Raw genomic sequence first — 20,766 nt, forward strand, 5'->3', positions numbered from 1 at the left:
ATAATTCTCATTAAATTTGAATCCACATCAATGCTTCCCCGTTGCAACGCACGGCCATCTGTGCTAATCATACCGTAGATAACAATCATACTTTCCCTTGTATTTCCAAAAGCAAAATTAAACTTTCCCCGAGAAGAATGATTTTTTTTTGTTTGGAAGCACGGGTGGAGGACGCTAGTTTACCCAAAGCCCTCGACGGTGAACTCGAGTGATCCGACGGCCGTCAACGACCCGGTGACATGTCCCGGTGCGCCCACCGCCGCATAGTTAGCAGCAATTAAAGCCGACCCCAAGGAAAAAGCTTCCGATACTTCTTCTGTAAAAGAAAAGAAAAAAAAGCTTCCAAGCCATGGCGAGTTCTCGCCTCGCTCTGGGCGTTCTACTACTGCTCGTCGGTGGGTAATTTGTGCGTACGAATTGAATCGTATTTTCCTTTTCAATTCAACGGAGAGTTGGTTCGGGTGCTTAATTTGGTTCTTGCAGTGGCGACATCGGGTGCGGCGGCGTTCCGGACGGGCAACACGACGGCCATCCACATCGGCAACACCAAGGCCTGCATCGCCGGCTACGGGGGGCTTGAGGATCTGGGCATGTCGTACAAGCTCTGCATCCCCTCCTGGGTCGCCTTCACCCCCAACGGCACCCTCTTCGGCGAGGCCGCCTTGAACCACGCCGCCGTCAGCCCCGGGACGGCCGTCTCCGGCTTCAAGCGGGTCCTCGGTTCCAAGTACCAACATTCTCTCTTGTTTTCTTCCCTCCTCCGCCTAAGTCGATGGTATTTTTTTAAGAACGAAGGCTCGAGAAAAAGCCCGATTTTGAATTAACAAAGCCATCAACCGGCCAGAAATTACATCGGACAGCATCTTACAAGAGGAAAAAAAACCGTCAACGGTATTAATTCAAGTGTTATATATCTGGTTCTGGTTGCAGGATGTTTGAGGACGTGGTGAAGGCAGAGATGGAGCTGGTGCCGTACAAGCTCGTCGGGACCCAGGCCGGAAGGTGTGCTATCCAGATCGAGACCGAGGAAGGCGGCGCCGAGGTTTTCTCCGCCCACACAGTCGCCGGCATTCTCATATCCAAGCTTAAGCGGATGGCGGAGGCGCACCTGGGCCGCAAGATCAGGAGCGCTCTCCTGACCGTCCCCTGGCACTGGAGGGACTACCAAAGGCACCTTCTCGCAACGGCCGCCCGGCTCGAGGGCGGCTTCTCCGCCGCGAGGTACGTCGACGAGCACGTCGCGGTGGCCGCGGCGCTCGGCCATCACGAGAAGGCGCGCCAAGGCAAGGTCATCCTCGTCTTCCACATGGGCGGCCGCACGACCCACGCCACCATGTTTAAGTTTCGGGACGGCACGACTCGTCTCATTGAAGGGCGCCATGATGCCCAACTGGGCGGCGACGACTTCACCTGCCGACTCGTGGACCACTTCGTCCAGCTTATCAGGGAGAAGCACCACCGGGACCTCCGCCAGGACGATGGCGCGCTCCGGGAGCTGAGGGCGGCGTGCGAGAGGGCCAAGAAGGCGCTGACCTACTGGGACACCACGCTTGTGAAGGTGGAGTCGCTCTTGGACGGGGCGGATTTCTTCGAGCCGCTCACGAGGGCCGAGTTCGAGGAGCTCAACCGTGATCTGCTGGCGAGAGCCACTAGCATGGTGGACCTGCTGGCGTCGTGGCGGTGGTGGCTCCCTCCCGGCCGGTGGGACAACATCGATGAGATCATCCTCGTCGGCGGCAGCGTGAGGATCCCCAAGATTATTGAGTTTTTCAGGGACTATTTCCATGGCCGGGAGCCAATTGTGGAGGAGGAAGCGGCGATTCGCGGCGCTGCTCTGCTCTCCCGCCCTGAGTCTGCAATGTTCACATACGACAACTGCGATTGCCATGGAAATCCTTTGCAGGCGTCTGAAAATATAATTGAATAGATCATAGGGTTTTGAGTCTTGTGGTGCTACAAATAAAATTGCACGTGCTACTTTGTAGTCATCACCTTTTTTTGGATGAGACAATCTAGGACATGGAGTTTCTGGACGTGGGTGCATTCGCGTGACTGAACAGTAGAAAAAGAACAACTTTAAAAAAATTATATATCTTTTTCAGGACAAACATTGTTGAATGTTTTACCAACATGCAAAATTTCGTAATGAAAAAGAAATTGTGTAGGTATGGAGAAGAAAACAAAATTGATGTTGTGAAAAGGGTAATTCTTGAAAGTATTTTTTTTGTCTAGACCTCCATGAATATTTTTTCGTCATGAAATTTTCTAGGACACGTCTAGCAAGCTGTCCGCTGCTCCGTAGCGCTCCTCCCGATTAGGAAGTTCCCTATCACCTCCCCCCTCTCCAGGATAGGAAAGTGTCCCAGTCCACCCTTGATCCCCCCATTCCTGCGTCTAGCCATCGAGCCGAGAAAAAACACACCTGGTCCCCTCCCCCTCCCCCCCCCACTGGCTTCCTCCCCGCCCGCCCCCCTGTGTTTCTCCTCACCGTCTCCTTCCTTCTCCTCACCTAACCCACGTCCCATCTTCTTCTCCCCCAAGCAAGAAAGGACAATACGCCCTTTTCTCCCAGCTTCTCTTATATCCAGAAACCTTGGGATCCCTGCAATGGCAGTTGGATTAGGGTTTCTGATCTTAGCAGTCCTATTTACAGAGAAAAATAGAGAGGGGAACTGTCGTGGTTTTATCACGGCAGATGTCCTAGAGAAAGGACTTAGTCGTGGAGCCATCGCTACGGGTTAACTTAAAGGGGTTAAAGCGGACAAGGGACGCAAGAGAGTTTTATACTAGTTCGGCCCCTTACGATGAAGGTAAAAGCCTACGCCTAGTTGTGATGGAATTGCTGGGGTTTCGATGACCAGGGAGCGAATATGCTTTTCCTGAGTCTCGTGTTGTTGTCTGTTGTCCTTGAACCGCCGCCGGGTCGTCCCCTTATATACATGGGTTGACGCCCGTCGGTTTACAGAATCCCGAGGCCGGCTCATAATCGTGTCCGGCTCGGTCTCTGCTACTTCTATCTTACAACACAAGTCTACATATCAACGTCGGTTTATGTCTATGGGCCTTAAACCGGCTTTGGGCCCTGGGCCTCCATAAAGCGTCACCGTCTGTCTTCATGGACTTCAGATACAGAGGAACTACTTATGGGGTTGACCCGGCCTCTCCTGGCCGGTTTACGCCCAGTAGTAATATCCCCAACATTAGGCCCCAGATTGATTTGAACTGGTTCATGTCAATCCTCAATACTTAAGAAATTTTCTTCTTCAACATCTTCACATGATTTTGTAAACCGCCTTGACATCATCTTCTAGGATCATGGTAAACCGCCGTGACGTCACCTGTTATTTAAAACTGTGTATAATCCACCCTCATTAATGAGCCTCCGACAATCGAGGCGACAGCTCCGCCTCATATCCAAAATTTAAGCTCCTCGATTTTCGCGCCTGACGCTTAACTTTCTGCCCTTATAAATAGGGCCAGGGGGTCTTTCCATTTTCCCTTTCATGCCTCTTCGCGTCGTCGTCTTCCTCGCGCCGACCGACCCTCAAGCTCTGCCGCCGCCGTCGTCCTTCGCCTCTGCTTCGACAAAGGCCGCTGCATCAACCTGATCGTATCAGAGAAAAGCGGTGATCCTCCGCTGCTTCCTTCTGCACCAGTAAGTCCCTCTTTTTCTTGCCCTAGATCCGCCATTAGGGTTCGGTGTTCTTCATGGCTTGAAGCTGTTCTTCCTTCGGTAGCACCAATGGCCGGTTAGATCTGACTATTTTCAGCGCCATTTGTAGTTTAGACTCCTTTCTTCTTGTTAAGGCACCTGCTTGACATCCAACTCATCTGAACTCACTGAACTTTTTGAGCGCTTGATATTATACCAGAGTATTTTGATTATCCAACGCACGGCATATCTGAAATTCTCATGCCAAACTATGAAACTTGTTTTTCCCTTCACTTATACATCTTTAATACCAGATTGGGCGGTTTAACTTCACAGAAAAAATGATGACCCGGTAGATACCATTAGTCCCCTGTTGAACCGCCAATGCATTACACCATTTCCATTGTCAGACTCCCGTTTACGAATAACCAAATCCGGTTTATCAATATGCTTGTATCCTTATACCGCTATATAGTTGTCCACTGTAAATCTTAAACCGGCAATAATCATGTTTCAGATTTCCATTGTCATGGCGAAGCAAGTCTATGAATGCAATTGGGCTCCCTCTCGAGTAACTGAAGAGCAGTTAAACAATCTTGTTAAAATGGGCGCTTTAGCCAAGAAAGATGTCATCCACTGGAGGGTCCCTGGTCCGGAAAATCCTCCTACACCCAAGGACGGAGAGGTAGTCGTGTTTGCTGACCATCTGAGTCGAGGTTTTAGCCCTCCCGGTTTGAAATTTTTCCGAGATGTACTAGCCAATTTTCAGCTGCGCCCTCAAGACATCGGTCCCAATTCTGTGACCAACATCAGCCACTTCCAAGTCTTCTGTGAGGTTTATCTGCAGGAGGAACCTACAGTCGAACTGTTTAGGGATTTCTTTAACTTAAACCGTCGCACAGAGTTCTCGGATGGACCCAATACGGAACTGGGCGGAATGGCGGTTCAGAAAAGGAAAGAAGTCACCTTCCCTCATCCCAAACTCCACAGTCACCCCAAAGAGTGGAACCATTGGTTTTATTGCATGGATACATCTCCACCTGATGAAAACCCCCTGCCGGGTTACCACCTTGAACGCCCGAGCAACACACATCCTTTTCCTCAGAGGTTGACTGCAAGAGAAAGGGCCAACTATGCTCCTCAATTATCAAAGATTAGAGCCTTCATGGCAAACGGTTTGACAGGAGTTGATCTTGCTCGCTGTTGGATAAGCTGGAGTATTCTGTCCTTAAGCCGGCGCTCCGGTTTGATGTGTGAGTATACGGGGAGTTTGAAGGATGCTCAGCGGCACATTGACATTCAGCTTACAGATGCAGAAGTCACTGAGGCTGTAAAAAAGATACTGAACGAACCAGAGGCTGTCTGTGCCCAAACCGGACTACTCCCTTTCTGCACCTTCAACAAACCACCAGCTGTAAGAATCATATAATATTTTTATCTGAAGTTGCTTCTGTCCAAATATTCTGTGAAAGTGTGATTATTTTCTGACAGGGTGATGATCCGTTCTGGAACAAGAAACCATCACAAGACAAACCGGCGAAGCTGCAAGACAAACCGGCCAAGCCAGTTCGTCCAAAAACCAAGGTTGTTAAAAAACCTGCCAAGAGAAGGACCACTGCATCCTCCGATCTACCAGCTGATGATGATGTGGGTAATCCGGAACCAGAGGTAGAACTTGACTCTCTTGGTTCATTTTTCGTACACCTCATTGACAATGATTATTATCAGGACGACGCTGAAGGCAGTCATGCTGATGATGTAGAGGTAATCATTCTTTCCTCCGATTCAGATCCTCTGCCGACATCAAAAATCCGTCGAGCAAACTGGAAAGTAAAATTTTCTCACCCCCTTGCTTACTTGGACCCAAACTTTCTTTTGAAGACACAGCAGCACAAGGCTCGCCGCACAACCCGGCACAGCGGCCAGGTAGTTACCTCCGCCGGTTTACCGAACAGTCCGGTTCGGAAACGCCGATCAGAGGTCTCTTATCCCATTGATACTTCATGCCCCAAAGCAGGTTGTTTTCGCCAGCCTCTTAACCCGTCAATTATCAGGGTACTTCTCACTCATCTTCTGGCGAGTCGTCGGCCACAAAACTTCCACCCCTCAAAACGGTTCTTGGGTGAGCTATACACTTGTTGTTATCCTTGATGTTGCTATTTTGATATACTGTACTGATCCTCATGTTTATTTTTCTCAACGCCAAGCCCAGACCCAGCAAGAAAGCTCGGTTGATAAACCGGCTGATGAAGACGTGGCTGTTGAACCAAAGAAAACTCCAGATCCTGAAGAGACCAACATTAATGCCATACTGAATGACCCACCGCCTCAAGATCATGACTTCATTGCTGAGCAGGCAGCAGTTGACACCACAAGCCATGCTGACCAGCCAACCAGCCCTGTCCGAACTGACAATAAACCGGCAAGTCCAGTTAAAAATACTGACAAACCGCCAACCCCAGTAACGGCTGCTGATGACAAAGATGATGACATTATGATTACTGGCACTGGCCATACCGCTCCGGGCAATCCTGTTGCTTTGTCAAAACATACTGCCAATGATGAGCTCTCGGCAATTGGCAAAGGCAAATGGAACACCGATTTGTCAAATTATGCCCATCTGAATGCTCAAGACCTTCACTCTGGCTTCCTGAACCGTCTGTACACCAGCCGTGACTATGAAGCCGGTTTGGTAAATATGATGAAGGAGCGATATGAGGTAACTTCATAAGTTTTTCTCTCTTATATTTAATTGCAGCTTATCAACTCCAGTAGCCCCCAAGTGACGGTTTAAGATATCAATTTAAACCGGGACTTAGTGACAATTTCATGTTTGCAACAATGCATCTTAACTTCACTGATGTAGCCCCCAAGGGCCGGTTTAACTTTATAAAGATGAACCGGGACTTTGTAGAAGAATTCCCATATCAGCATTTTATGAGCAAATACACATTAGCCCCCAAGTGCCAAGCTTAATACTTGTATTGTGCTTGGGACTTGTAAAAATTTCTGATAAAGAGCAAATATGCATTAGCCCCCAAGTACTAAGGGCATAACTTGTTATGTACTTGGTACTTCAAATATGTACTGTCAACTTATTATATATCTGTCTCTTTGTAGGATGAACTGAACAAGAAGGAAAGCCAAACCGCTGATCTGCAAGAGAACCTCAAGTCCCAACAAGCTGAAACCTCCAAAGCGAAGGAAGAATTGACCTGCGCTCTAGGCGCTATGGAGAAACTGAAAGAGAGCTTCAACAAAGAGCGGGCGGATTGGGAGACTAAAAAATCCGCTTTGATAAAAAGGGCTGAAAAAGCAGAAGCCGCTCTTAAACCGGTGGTTGATGAACTGACCGGCGTAAAGCGGCAGATTCATGCTATGACCGCTGCTGTGTTTGGTAAGCATCCTTACTTTATACTTTCAACATATCTTCCCATGTGTTGCTGGTTTACTGACGTTTATAATGATGCAGGAACTCGTATTAGCCATCTGGGCTCTGACGTACAGAGGAAATTAAAAGCGGCCTATACTCTGATAGAGCAGCTGTATACCGGTGCGCAGCGGATCATCTGCACCGCTTCACACAATAAACCTCCTCCAACTTTGATCAAGGACACCTTAGAAAGGCTATCCATGCTGCATGCTCGGGTTGAAGAACTAAAGAAAGCTGCGGCAAGGGCCGGAGCTCTGACCGCTCTAACCCGGGCAAAGGCGTGGGTGCCTGATCTTGATCCGGTGGACGTGGCTAAAGGCTTCCCAAGCTTAAAAGAAGACGGATCAGAATTTGGCCAGGAGGATCTCCGCGCCATAAACCGGGAAGTACGTCCACTGGCTTGTCAATTGGCTGAAGAAGCTGATCTCTCATACTATCAGGCAAGTTATGATGACAAGAACAGACGGGTTGCTGCACCAATTTCGGAAGCGCAAAATCTGATCCCTCCAATCCGTAAGCACACTTATGCCCCTGATATTGAACCGTCCACCCTTATAAGCGACGAAGCTGTGTTCCAAGCGTTAACTGGAATCGACTGGACAACTATTGACTTCCAGCCGCTGGGTAGAGATGAAGAGGATGAACCGGTGCAAGATGATCCGCAGCCTTCAGGGCAAGCTGGTGATCAATCATAATCCGGAGGCCGGTTTAGCCTTCTACATGCTGCAACACGTATTTGAGAAAACCATTATCCTTTTGGGCACTGAAACGCCTTGTAATAGGCTAGTTAAAGCACTTGGTCTGTTATGCCTTCGTGCATATTTATCTGCGACTGATGTTTGCTTAATCCGACATGCTTAAGATATGATGTTCATAATCCATAGCCATTTATTCAAGCTGTTCCTGCAGATGAGAAGCTTAAAGCGCCCTGGCGGTTTACCACCGGGCGGGTCATGATAGCCAAATACATATATATGACCAAGGTTTATAACCAAGGTTGTAAAGATAACCAAATATGGAAATATATGATACCTGTGACCTTTAGGCATAATGTTGGCTGACCAACTTTTGTAGTGAGGGTCATAACCCTAATCTGGAGGATAAGTAACTCCTGTTATTGTTGGGGATCGTAGCAGAATTTTAAAATTTACCTACGCTCACCAAGATCCATCTATGGAGTATACTAGCAACGAGGGGAAAGGAGTGCATCTACATACCCTTGTAGATCGCGAGCGGAAGCGTTCCAATGAACGTTGTTGACGGAGTCGTACTCGCCGTGATTCAAATCACCGATGACCGAGTGCCAAACGGACGGCACCTCCGCGTTCAACACACGTACGGTGCAGCGATGTCTCCTCCGTCTTGATCCAGCAAGGGGGAAGGAGAGGTTGATGGAGATCCAGCAGCACGACGGCGTGGTGGTGGATGTAGCGGGATGTCGGCAGGGCTTCGCCGAGCTTCTGCGAGAGAGAGAGGTGTAGCAGGGGAGGAGGGAGGCGCCCAAGGCTGTAGTCCCACTGCCCTCCCTCCCCCCTTTATATAGGCCCCCTGGGAGGGGGGCGCCGGCCAGGAACCCATCTGGATGGGGGGGGCGGCGGCCAGGGGGGTAACTTACCCCCCAAGTCAAGTGGGGCGCCCCCCCACCCTAGGGTTTCCAACCCTAGGCGCAGGGGGAGGCCCATGGGGGGCGCCCCAGCCCACTATGGGCTGGTTCCCTTCCCACTTCAGCCCATGGGGCCCTCCGGGACAGGTGGCCCCACCCGGTGGACCCCCGGGACCCTTCCGGTGGTCCCGGTACAATACCGATAACCCCCGAAACTTTCCCGGTGGCCGAAACTGGACTTCCTATATATAATTCTTCACCTCCGGACCATTCCGGAACTCCTCGTGACGTCCGGGATCTCATCCGGGACTCCGAACAACTTTCGGGTTTCCGCATACTCATATCTCTACAACCCTAGCGTCACCGAACCTTAAGTGTGTAGACCCTACGGGTTCGGGAGACATGCAGACATGACCGAGACGCCTCTCCGGTCAATAACCAACAGCGGGATCTGGATACCCATGTTGGCTCCCACATGTTCCACGATGATCTCATCGGATGAACCACGATGTCGAGGATTCAATCAATCCCGTATACAATTCCCTTTGTCAATCGGTATGTTACTTGCCCGAGATTCGATCGTCGGTATCCCAATACCTTGTTCAATCTCGTTACCGGCAAGTCTCTTTACTCGTACCGCAATGCATGATCCCGTGACTAACGCCTTAGTCACATTGAGCTCATTATGATGATGCATTACCGAGTGGGCCCAGAGATACCTCTCCGTCACACGGAGTGACAAATCCCAGTCTCGATCCGTGCCAACCCAACAGACACTTTCGGAGATACCCGTAGTGTACCTTTATAGTCACCCAGTTACGTTGTGACGTTTGGCACACCCAAAGCACTCCTACGGTATCCGGGAGTTGCACGATCTCATGGTCTAAGGAATAGATACTTGACATTGGAAAAGCTCTAGCAAACGAAACTACACGATCTTTTATGCTATGCTTAGGATTGGGTCTTGTCCATCACATCATTCTCCTAATGATGTGATCCCGTTATCAATGACATCCAATGTCCATAGTCAGGAAACCGTGACTATCTGTTGATCAACGAGCTAGTCAACTAGAGGCTTACTAGGGACACGTTGTGGTCTATGTATTCACACATGTATTACGATTTCCGGATAATACAATTATAGCATGAACAATAGACAATTATCATGAACAAAGAAATATAATAATAACCATTTATTATTGCCTCTAGGGCATATTTCCAACAGTCTCCCACTTGCACTAGAGTCAATAATCTAGTTACATTGTGATGAATCGAACACCCATTGCGTCCTGGTGTTGATCATGTTTTGCTCTAGGGAGAGGTTTAGTCAACGGATCTGCTACATTCAGGTCCGTATGTACTTTACAAATATCTATGTCTCCATTTTGAACACTTTCACGAATGGAGTTGAAGCGACGCTTGATATGCCTGGTCTTCCTGTGAAACCTGGGCTCCTTCGCAAGGGCAATAGCTCCAGTGTTGTCACAGAAGAGAGTCATCGGGCCCGACGCATTGGGAATCACCCCTAGGTCGGTAATGAACTCCTTCATCCAGACTGCTTCCTGTGCTGCCTCCGAGGCTGCCATGTACTCCGCTTCACATGTAGATCCCGCCACGACGCTTTGCTTGCAACTGCACCAGCTTACTGCTCCTCCATTCAAAATATACACGTATCCGGTTTGTGACTTCGAGTCATCCAGATCTGTGTCGAAGCTAGCGTCGACGTAACCCTTTACGACGAGCTCTTCGTCACCTCCATAAACGAGAAACATATCCTTAGTCCTCTTCAGGTACTTCAGGATATTCTTGACCGCTGTCCAGTGTTCCATGCCGGGATTACTTTGGTACCTTCCTACCAAACTTACGGCAAGGTTTACATCAGGTCTGGTACACAGCATGGCATACATAATAGACCCTATGGCCGAGGCATAGGGGATGACACTCATCTTTTCTCTATCTTCTGCCGTGGTCGGGCATTGAGCCGTGCTCAATTGCACACCTTGCAATACAGGCAAGAACCCCTTCTTGGACTGATCCATATTGAACTTCTTCAATATCTTGTCAAGGTATGTACTCTGTGAAAGACCAATGAGGCGTCTTGATCTATCTCTATAGATCTTGATGCCTAATATATAAGCAGCTTCTCCAAGGTCCTTCATTGAAAAACACTTATTCAAATAGGCCTTTATACTTTCCAAGAATTCTATATCATTTCCCATCAATAGTATGTCATCCACATATAATATGAGAAATGCTACAGAGCTCCCACTCACTTTCTTGTAAACACAGGCTTCTCCATAAGTCTGTGTAAACCCAAACGCTTTGATCATCTCATCAAAGCGAATGTTCCAACTCCGAGATGCTTGCACCAGCCCATAGATTGAGCGCTGGAGCATGCATACTTTGTTAGCATTCTTAGGATCGACAAAACCTTCCGGCTGCATCATATACAACTCTTCCTTAAGGAAGCCGTTAAGGAATGCCGTTTTGACGTCCATCTGCCATATCTCATAATCATAGTATGCGGCAATTGCTAACATGATTCGGACGGACTTCAGCTTCGCTACGGGTGAGAAAGTCTCATCGTAGTCAACCCCTTGAACTTGTCGATAACCCTTAGCGACAAGTCGAGCTTTATAGATGGTCACATTACCATCCGCGTCCGTCTTCTTCTTAAAGATCCATTTGTTTTCTATGGCTCGCCGATCATCGGGCAAGTCAGTCAAAGTCCATACTTCGTTTTCATACATGGATCCTATCTCGGATTTCATGGCTTCTAGCCATTTGTCGGAATCCGGGCCCGCCATCGCTTCTTCATAGTTCGAAGGTTCACCGTTGTCTAACAACATGATTTCCAGGACAGGGTTGCCGTACCACTCTGGTGCGGAACGTGTCCTTGTGGACCTACGAAGTTCAGTAGTAACTTGATCCGAAGCTTCATGATCATCATCATTAACTTCCTCCCCAGTCGGTGTAGGCACCACAGGAACATCTTCCCGCGCTGCGCTACTTTCCGGTTCGGAAGGGGTGACTATCACCTCATCAAGTTCCACTTTCCTCCCACTCAATTCTTTCGAGAGAAACTCCTTCTCCAGAAAGGACCCGTTCTTGGCAACGAAGATCTTGCCTTCGGATCTGAGGTAGAAGGTATACCCAATAGTTTCCTTAGGGTATCCTATGAAGACGCATTTTTCCGACTTGGGTTCGAGCTTTTCAGGTTGAAGTTTCTTGACATAAGCATCGCATCCCCAAACTTTTAGAAACGACAGCTTAGGTTTCTTCCCAAACCATAATTCATACGGTGTCGTCTCAACGGATTTCGACGGAGCCCTATTTAAAGTGAATGCGGCAGTCTCTAAAGCATAGCCCCAAAATGAGAGCGGTAAATCGGTAAGAGACATCATAGATCGCACCATATCCAATAGAGTGCGATTACGACGTTCGGACACACCATTTCGCTGAGGTGTTCCAGGCGGCGTGAGTTGTGAAACGATTCCACATTTCCTTAAGTGCGTACCAAATTCGTGACTTAAATATTCTCCACCACGATCTGATCGTAAGAATTTTATTTTCCTGTCACGTTGATTCTCAACCTCACTCTGAAATTCCTTGAACTTTTCAAAGGTTTCAGACTTGTGTTTCATTAGGTAGACATACCCATATCTACTTAAGTCATCAGTGAGAGTGAGAACATAACGATATCCTCCGCGAGCCTCAACACTCATTGGACCGCACACATCGGTATGTATGATTTCCAATAAGTTGGTTGCTCGCTCCATTGTTCCGGAGAACGGAGTCTTGGTCATCTTACCCATGAGGCATGGTTCGCACGTGTCAAATGATTCGTAATCAAGAGACTCCAAAAGTCCATCTGCATGGAGCTTCTTCATGCGCTTGACACCAATGTGACCAAGGCGGCAGTGCCACAAGTATGTGGGACTATCGTTATCAACTTTACATCTTTTGGTATTCACACTATGAATATGTGTAACATCACGTTCGAGATTCATCAAGAATAAACCATTGACCAGCGGGGCATGACCATAAAACATATCTCTCATATAAATAGAACAACCATTATTCTCGGATTTAAATGAGTAGCCATCTCGAATTAAACGAGATCCAGATACAATGTTCATGCTCAAAGCTGGCACTAAATAACAATTATTGAGGTTTAAAACTAATCCCGTAGGTAGATGCAGAGGTAGCGTGCCGACGGCGATCACATCGACCTTGGAACCATTCCCGACGCGCATCGTCACCTCGTCCTTCGCCAGTCTCCGTTTATTCCGTAGTTCCTGTTTTGAGTTACAAATATGAGCAACCGCACCGGTATCAAATACCCAGGAGCTACTACGAGTACTGGTAAGGTACACATCAATTACATGTATATCACATATACCTTTGGTGTTGCCGGCCTTCTTGTCCGCTAAGTATTTGGGGCAGTTCCGCTTCCAGTGACCACTTCCCTTGCAATAAAAGCACTCAGTCTCAGGCTTGGGTCCATTCTTCGACTTCTTCCCAGTAACTGGCTTACCGGGCGCGGCAACTCCCTTGCCGTCCTTCTTGAAGTTCTTCTTACCCTTGCCCTTCTTGAACTTAGTGGTTTTATTCACCATCAACACTTGATGTTCTTTTCTGATCTCCACCTCCGCTGATTTCAGCATTGAATATACCTCAGGAATGGTCTTTTCCATCCCCTGCATATTGAAGTTCATCACAAAGCTCTTGTAGCTTGGTGGAAGCGACTGGAGGATTCTGTCAATGACCGCGTCATCCGGGAGATTAACTCCCAGCTGGGATAAGCGGTTGTGTAACCCAGACATTCTGAGTATGTGCTCACTAACAGAACTATTCTCCTCCATTTTACAGCTGAAGAACTTGTCGGAGACTTCATATCTCTCGACCCGGGCATGAGCTTGGAAAACCATTTTCAGCTCCTCGAACATCTCATATGCTCCATGTTTCTCAAAACGCTTTTGGAGACCCGGTTCTAAGCTGTAAAGCATGCCGCACTGAACGAGGGAGTAATCATCAGCACGCTGCTGCCAAGCGTTCATAACGTCTTGGTTCTCTGGGATTGGTGCTTCACCTAGCGGTGCTTCTAAGACATAATCTTTCTTGGCTGCTATGAGGATGATCCTCAGGTTCCGGACCCAGTCCGTATAGTTGCTGCCATCATCTTTCAGCTTGGTTTTCTCTAGGAACGCGTTGAAATTGAGGACAACGTGGGCCATTTGATCTACAAGACATAGTGTAAAGATTTTAGACTAAGTTCATGATAATTAAGTTCATCTAATCAAATTACTCAATGAACTCCCACTCAGATAGACATCCCTCTAGTCATCTAAGTGAAACATGATCCGAGTTAACTAGGCCGTGTCCGATCATCACGTGAGACGGACTAGTCAAGATCGGTGAACATCTCCATGTTGATCGTATCTTCTATACGACTCATGCTCGACCTTTCGGTCCTCCGTGTTCCGAGGCCATGTCTGTACATGCTAGGCTCGTCAAGTCAACCTAAGTGTATTGCGTGTGTTCCGAGGCCATGTCTGTACATGCTAGGCTCGTCAACACCCGTTGTATGCGAACGTTAGAATCTATCACACCCGATCATCACGTGGTGCTTCGAAACAACGAACCTTCGCAACGGTGCACAGTTAGGGGGAACACTTTCTTGAAATTATCATAAGGGATCATCTTACTTACTACCGTCGTTCTAAGCAAATAAGATGCAAAAACATGATAAACATCACATGCAATCAAATAGTGACATGATATGGCCAATATCATTTTGCTCCTTTGATCTCCATCTTCGGGGCACCATGATCATCTTCGTCACCGGCATGACACCATGATCTCCATCATCATGATCTCCATCATTGTGTCTTCATGAAGTCGTCACGCCAACGGTTACTTCTACTTCTATGGCTAACGCGTTTAGCAATAAAGTAAAGTAATTTACATGGCGTTATTCAATGACACGCAGGTCATACAAAATAATAAAGACAACTCCTATGGCTCCTGCCGGTTGTCATACTCATCGACATGCAAGTCGTGATTCCTATTACAAGAATATGATCAATCTCATACATCACATATATCATTCATCACATCTTCTGGCCATATCACATCACATAGCACATGCTGCAAAAACAAGTTAGACGTCCTCTAATTGTTGTTGAAAGTTTTTACGTGGTTTGTAGGTTTCTAGCAAGAACGTTTCTTACCTACGTATGACCACAACGTGATTTGCCAATTTCTATTTACCCTTCATAAGGACCCTTTTCATCGAATCCGTTCCGACTAAAGTAGGAGAGACAGACACCCGCTAGCCACCTTATGCAACTAGTGCATGTCAGTCGGTGGAACCTGTCTCACGTAAGCGTACGTGTAAGGTCGGTTCGGGCCGCTTCATCCCACAATGCCGCCGAAACAAGATAAGACTAGTAGCGGCAAGAAGAATTGGCAACATCAACGCCCACAACTGCTTTGTGTTCTACTCGTGCATAGTAACTACGCATAGGCCTGGCTCATGATGCCACTGTTGGGGATCGTAGCAGAATTTTAAAATTTACCTACGCTCACCAAGATCCATCTATGGAGTATACTAGCAACGAGGGGAAAGGAGTGCATCTACATACCCTTGTAGATCGCGAGCGGAAGCGTTCCAATGAACGTTGTTGACAGAGTCGTACTCGCCGTGATTCAAATCACCGATGACCGAGTGCCGAACGGACGGCACCTCCGCGTTCAACACACGTACGGTGCAGCGACGTCTCCTCCTTCTTGATCCAGCAAGGGGGAAGGAGAGGTTGATGGAGATCCAGCAGCACGACGGCGTGGTGGTGGATGTAGCGGGATGTCGGCAGGGCTTCGCCGAGCTTCTGCGAGAGAGAGAGGTGTAGCAGGGGAGGAGGGAGGCGCCCAAGGCTATAGTCCCACTGCCCTCCCTCCCCCCTTTATATAGGCCCCCTGGGAGGGGGGGCGCCGGCCAGGAACCCATCTGGATGGGGGGGGCGGCGGCCAGGAGGGTAACTTACCCCCCAAGTCAAGTGGGGCGCCCCCCCCTACCCTAGGGTTTCCAACCCTAGGCGCAGGGGGGAGGCCCATGGGCGGCGCCCCAACCCACTATGGGTTGGTTCCCTTCCCACTTCAGCCCATGGGGCCCTCCGGGACAGGTGGCCCCACCCGGTGGACCCCCGGGACCCTTCCGGTGGTCCCGGTACAATACCGATAACCCCCGAAACCGGTGGCCGAAACTGGACTTCCTATATATAATTATTCACCTCCGGACCATTCCGGAACTCCTCGTGACGTCCGGGATCTCATCCGGGACTCCGAACAACTTTCGGGTTTCCGCATACTCATATCTCTACAACCCTAGCGTCACCGAACCTTAAGTGTGTAGACCCTACGGGTTCGGGAGACATGCAGACATGACCGAGACGCCTCTCCGATCAATAACCAACAGCGGGATCTGGATACCCATGTTGGCTCCCACATGTTCCACGATGATCTCATCGGATAAACCACGATGTCGAGGATTCAATCAATCCCGTATACAATTCCCTTTGTCAATCGGTATGTTACTTGCCCGAGATTCGATCGTCGGTATCCCAATACCTTGTTCAATCTCGTTACCGGCAAGTCTCTTTACTCGTACCGCAATGCATGATCCCGTGACTAACGCCTTAGTCACATTGAGCTCATTATGATGATGCATTACCGAGTGGGCCCAGAGATACCTCTCCGTCACACGGAGTGACAAATCCCAGTCTCAATCCGTGCCAACCCAACAGACACTTTCGGAGATACCCGCAGTGTACCTTTATAGTCACCCAGTTACGTTGTGACGTTTGGCACACCCAAAGCACTCCTACGGTATCCGGGAGTTGCACGATCTCATGGTCTAAGGAATAGATACCTGACATTGGAAAAGCTCTAGCAAACGAAACTACACGATCTTTTATGCTATGCTTAGGATTGGGTCTTGTCCATCACATCATTCTCCTAATGATGTGATCCCGTTATCAATGACATCCAATGTCCATAGTCAGGAAACCGTGACTATCTGTTGATCAACGAGCTAGTCAACTAGAGGCTTACTAGGGACACGTTGTGGTCTATGTATTCACACATGTATTATGATTTCCGGATAATACAATTATAGCATGAACAATAGACAATTATCATGAACAAAGAAATATAATAATAACTATTTATTATTGCCTCTAGGGCATATTTCCAACAGCTATATGATGCCGGTTTACAATAAAACCGTTTCGGGTGGTGATAAACACCGGTTTATTCCATACTGGTGACTTTGAGTCAAACCAGACCGGGCTGATAGTCGCCGGATTATAATTTGATCGTGTACTGACAACTTGTAGTTGACAGCCTAACCGGGTTGATAAACACCGGTTTAAAAAACATCACAAATCTTATGAAAACAAAGAAAACTTAGCAAAAGGCAAATGAAAACCGTTGTACTCGAGGCTTTTCACGGGCTGCCAGGCCCCAAAGTCGAGGCTTTTCATGGGCTGCCAGGCCACTGAGTTAAACCATTTCTGCAAAGCCTTTTAAGATGGTCCTCAATCCTTAACCAATCATCGTTTTAACTTGACAAGTTCAGGGTCTTCATTTTAGAGTAACTTGTCAAAGTTCAAAGGGTCATACCAGGTTTACCTGGGTGGAGTGACTTACTTAAATAGGTAGGTTAACTCGGGGTTTTAGGTGTATACACCAGGCTTCCAAGCCATGGCTTGATAGCCTGTTACAAGTGTAGATTCTTAGTTCATTTCGACAGCAAAGAATCCCCAAGCAACATTTTGAGATGTGCTCAATGGGTGCCTATGTTTGAGCTGTTGCTTTACAATACTCTCTTTGGCCCCGGATTGATGTGGCTTTGAGCCGATCAAGAGGTGTGACTGTCGTTCGGATACGACCAAGCCCCCAAGTGATGCTGTGGCATTGCGCCTGATCAAGAGGTGTAGCTATGGTTCAGATACGACCAAGCCCCCAAGTTATGCTGTGGCATTGCGCCGATCAAGAGGTGTAGCTATGGTTCGGATACGACCAAGCCCCCAAGTGATGTAATATAAAGCTTTGAGAAGCTAAATCAAGGGGTAAACCGGACGCCGCTTTGTAAGCTCCATGTAACCACACATGATGTAAGAAAAACAACAGATACCCCGCTTTAGCTGAGGTTCCGGTTTATTATATTGATCATAATATATACATTGTCATAATATGTACATAAGCAGAGCCTGTAGCTCAAGTATAGTAGGGCCGAAGATGAGCAATATTCCACGGCCGGTTGGTCTCCTCCTCCGATTTACGTGAGTCTTTGCGCTCTCGAACATCGATTAGGTAGTATGACCCGTTGTGTAGATTCTTGCTGACCACAAAGGGTCCTTCCCAAGGGGGGATAGCTTATGCATATCCATCTGATCCTGGATGAGCCGAAGCACCAAATCGCCTTCTTGAAAGGTTCTGGTTCTAACCCGGCGGCTATGATAACGACGCAGATCTTGCTGATAAATCGCCGAACGGGCTGCCGCCATGTCACGTTCCTCATCTAACAGGTCAAGAGATTCCTGCCGTGCTTTATCGTTGTCAGCTTCAACATATGCCGCTACACGAGGCGAGTCATGACGGATGTCACTCGAAAGAACTGCTTCCACTCCATAAACCATAAAGAATGGTGTGATCCTGCCGATCTGTTGGGTATGGTATTGATGCTCCACAACACAGAAGGTAACCCCTCAACCCAACAACCCGGCGTCCGTTGCAAAGGAACCATAAGCCGGGGTTTGATGCCTCTCAAGATCTCTTGATTGGCCCTCTTCGCTTGACCATTGGACCGGGGGTGAGCCACTGATGATACATCAAGCCGGATGTGCTCACGTTGACAGAACTCCTTCATGGCACCCTCTGACAGATTGGTACCATTGTCTGCTATAATGCTGTGTGGAAAGCCAAACCGGAAGATCACCTTTTTGATGAATTGAACCGCCGTGGCTGCATCACACTTACTAACTGGCTCTGCCTCCACCCACTTCGTGAACTTATCAACCGCCACGAAGAGGTGGGTCTTCTTGTCCTTGGACCTCTTGAAAGGCCCAACCATATCCAGCCCCCAAGTTGCAAACGGGCAAGTGATTGGAATCATCCTCAATTCTTGAGCTGGTACATGAGCGTGCCTTGAGAATTTCTGACAGCCATCACATCTTTTGACCAATTCCTCGGCATCAGCATGAGCTGTCAACCAATAGAAACCGTGACGAAACGCCTTGGCCACCAAAGATTTTGAACCGGCGTGGTGACCACAATCTCCTTCGTGGATCTCACGCAAAATTTCACGGCCTTCCTCAGGAGACACACAGCGTTGAAACGCCCCTGTCACATTGCAATGATGTAACTCTCCATTGATAATAGTCATGGACTTGGACCGCCGGATTATCTGCCTGGCCATAGTTTCGTCCTATGGTAACTCACCCCGGTTCATATACGCCAGATATGGAACCGTCCAATCCGGGATAACATGAAGAGCCGCCACCAACTGAGCCTCCAGATCAGGAACAGCCAAATCCTCTTCACCAGGGAGCTTGACGGACAGATTATGCAAAACATCCAGGAAGACATTAGGTGGAACTGGTTTACGTTGGGAACCCAGGCGGCTTAAAGCGTCCGCCGCTTCATTCTTCCACCGGTCCACATGATCCACCTGATAACCTTTAAAGTGACTTGCAACAATATCCACCTCACGACGATACGCTGCCATTAGTGGGTCCTTGGAATCCCAAGTGCCGGACACTTGTTGAGCCACCAGATCCGAGTCACCGAAGCACATAACTCGGCTTAGGTTCCTCTCCTTAGCCATCCGAAGACCATGGAGTAAAGCCTCATATTCAGCTGCATTGTTAGTACAAGGGAACACCTCATGGGGAAATTAATACGACTCTAGCCCCCGAGCCCTCCAATTGCCTGGACCCATCAAAATGAATAGTCCAATAAGTATGATCCGGCTTCTCCTCTGGCGCTTGTAATTCTGTCCAATCATTGATGAAATCCACAAGTGCCTGAGATTTGATCGTCGTTCGGGGTATGTATTTCAACCCGTGAGGCCCGAGCTCTATATCCCACTTAGCAATCCGGCCAGTTGCTTCCCTGTTCTGGATTATATCTCCCAACGGAGTAGAGCTGACCACCGTGATGGGATGACCTTGGAAATACTGCTTAAGCTTCCGGCTTGCCATAAAAACCCCATACACCAACTTTTGCCAATGCAGGTACCTCTGCTTGGACTCAATAAGTACCTCACTGATATAGTAGACCGGCCGTTGAACTGGATATTCCTTTCCGGCCTCCTTGCCTCCACCACAATAGCCACACTAACAGCCCGGGCGTGAGCTGCCACATATAGCAACAATGGCGCTTTGTCAACCGGAGCAGCGAGAACCGGAGGATTAGCCAGCTGCCGCTTTAAGTCCTCAAATGCTTCATTAACGGCGTCACTCCAGACGAAGTTATCCGTTTTCTTCAGCATCCGATACAAAGGAATGGCCTTCTCGCCAAGGCGACTGATAAACCGGCTCAACGCGGCAATCCGTCCTGCCAGGCGTTGAACATCATTGATACACTTCGGTTTGGCCAAGGAGGTGATGGCCTTGATCTTTTCCGAATTAGCTTCAATACCCCGGTTAGACACCAAAAAACCCAAGAGCTTGCCTGCAGGTACACCAAAGACGCACTTGGCCAGATTAAGCATCATTTTGTAAACCCGCGGGTTATCGAAGGTTTCCTTCAAGTCATCAATCAATGTCTCCTTCTTCCTTGATTTCACCACAATATCATCCACATAGGCGTGAACATTGCGGCCGATCTGTTTATGAAGACAATTCTGCACACACCGTTGATAAGTCGCCTGGGCACTCTTGAGCCCAAAGGGCATGGACACATAGCAGAAGGCTCCAAAGGGAGTTATGAAGGTTGTCTTCTCCTGGTCCTTAACTGCCATTTTGATCTGATGATAACCAGAATATGCATCCAAAAAGCTCAAACGCTCGCAAC

General features: G+C 48.3%; 1 protein-coding gene across 1 annotated transcript; it reads left to right on the plus strand.

Moving 5' to 3' along the window:
- Nucleotides 1-327: 327 nt before the first annotated feature.
- LOC123170513 (luminal-binding protein-like) lies at nt 328-2,033 on the plus strand. Its single transcript, XM_044588373.1, has 3 exons — nt 328-395; nt 484-727; nt 931-2,033. Exons 1-3 carry the CDS (start codon nt 350-352, stop codon nt 1,925-1,927), a joined length of 1,287 nt encoding a protein of 428 aa, XP_044444308.1. The 5' UTR covers nt 328-349; the 3' UTR covers nt 1,928-2,033.
- The last annotated feature ends 18,733 nt before the right edge of the window (nt 2,034-20,766 follow it).

This window comes from Triticum aestivum, chromosome 7D, assembly GCF_018294505.1.
Source record: "Triticum aestivum cultivar Chinese Spring chromosome 7D, IWGSC CS RefSeq v2.1, whole genome shotgun sequence".
NCBI classification, from domain to species: Eukaryota; Viridiplantae; Streptophyta; class Magnoliopsida; order Poales; family Poaceae; genus Triticum; species Triticum aestivum.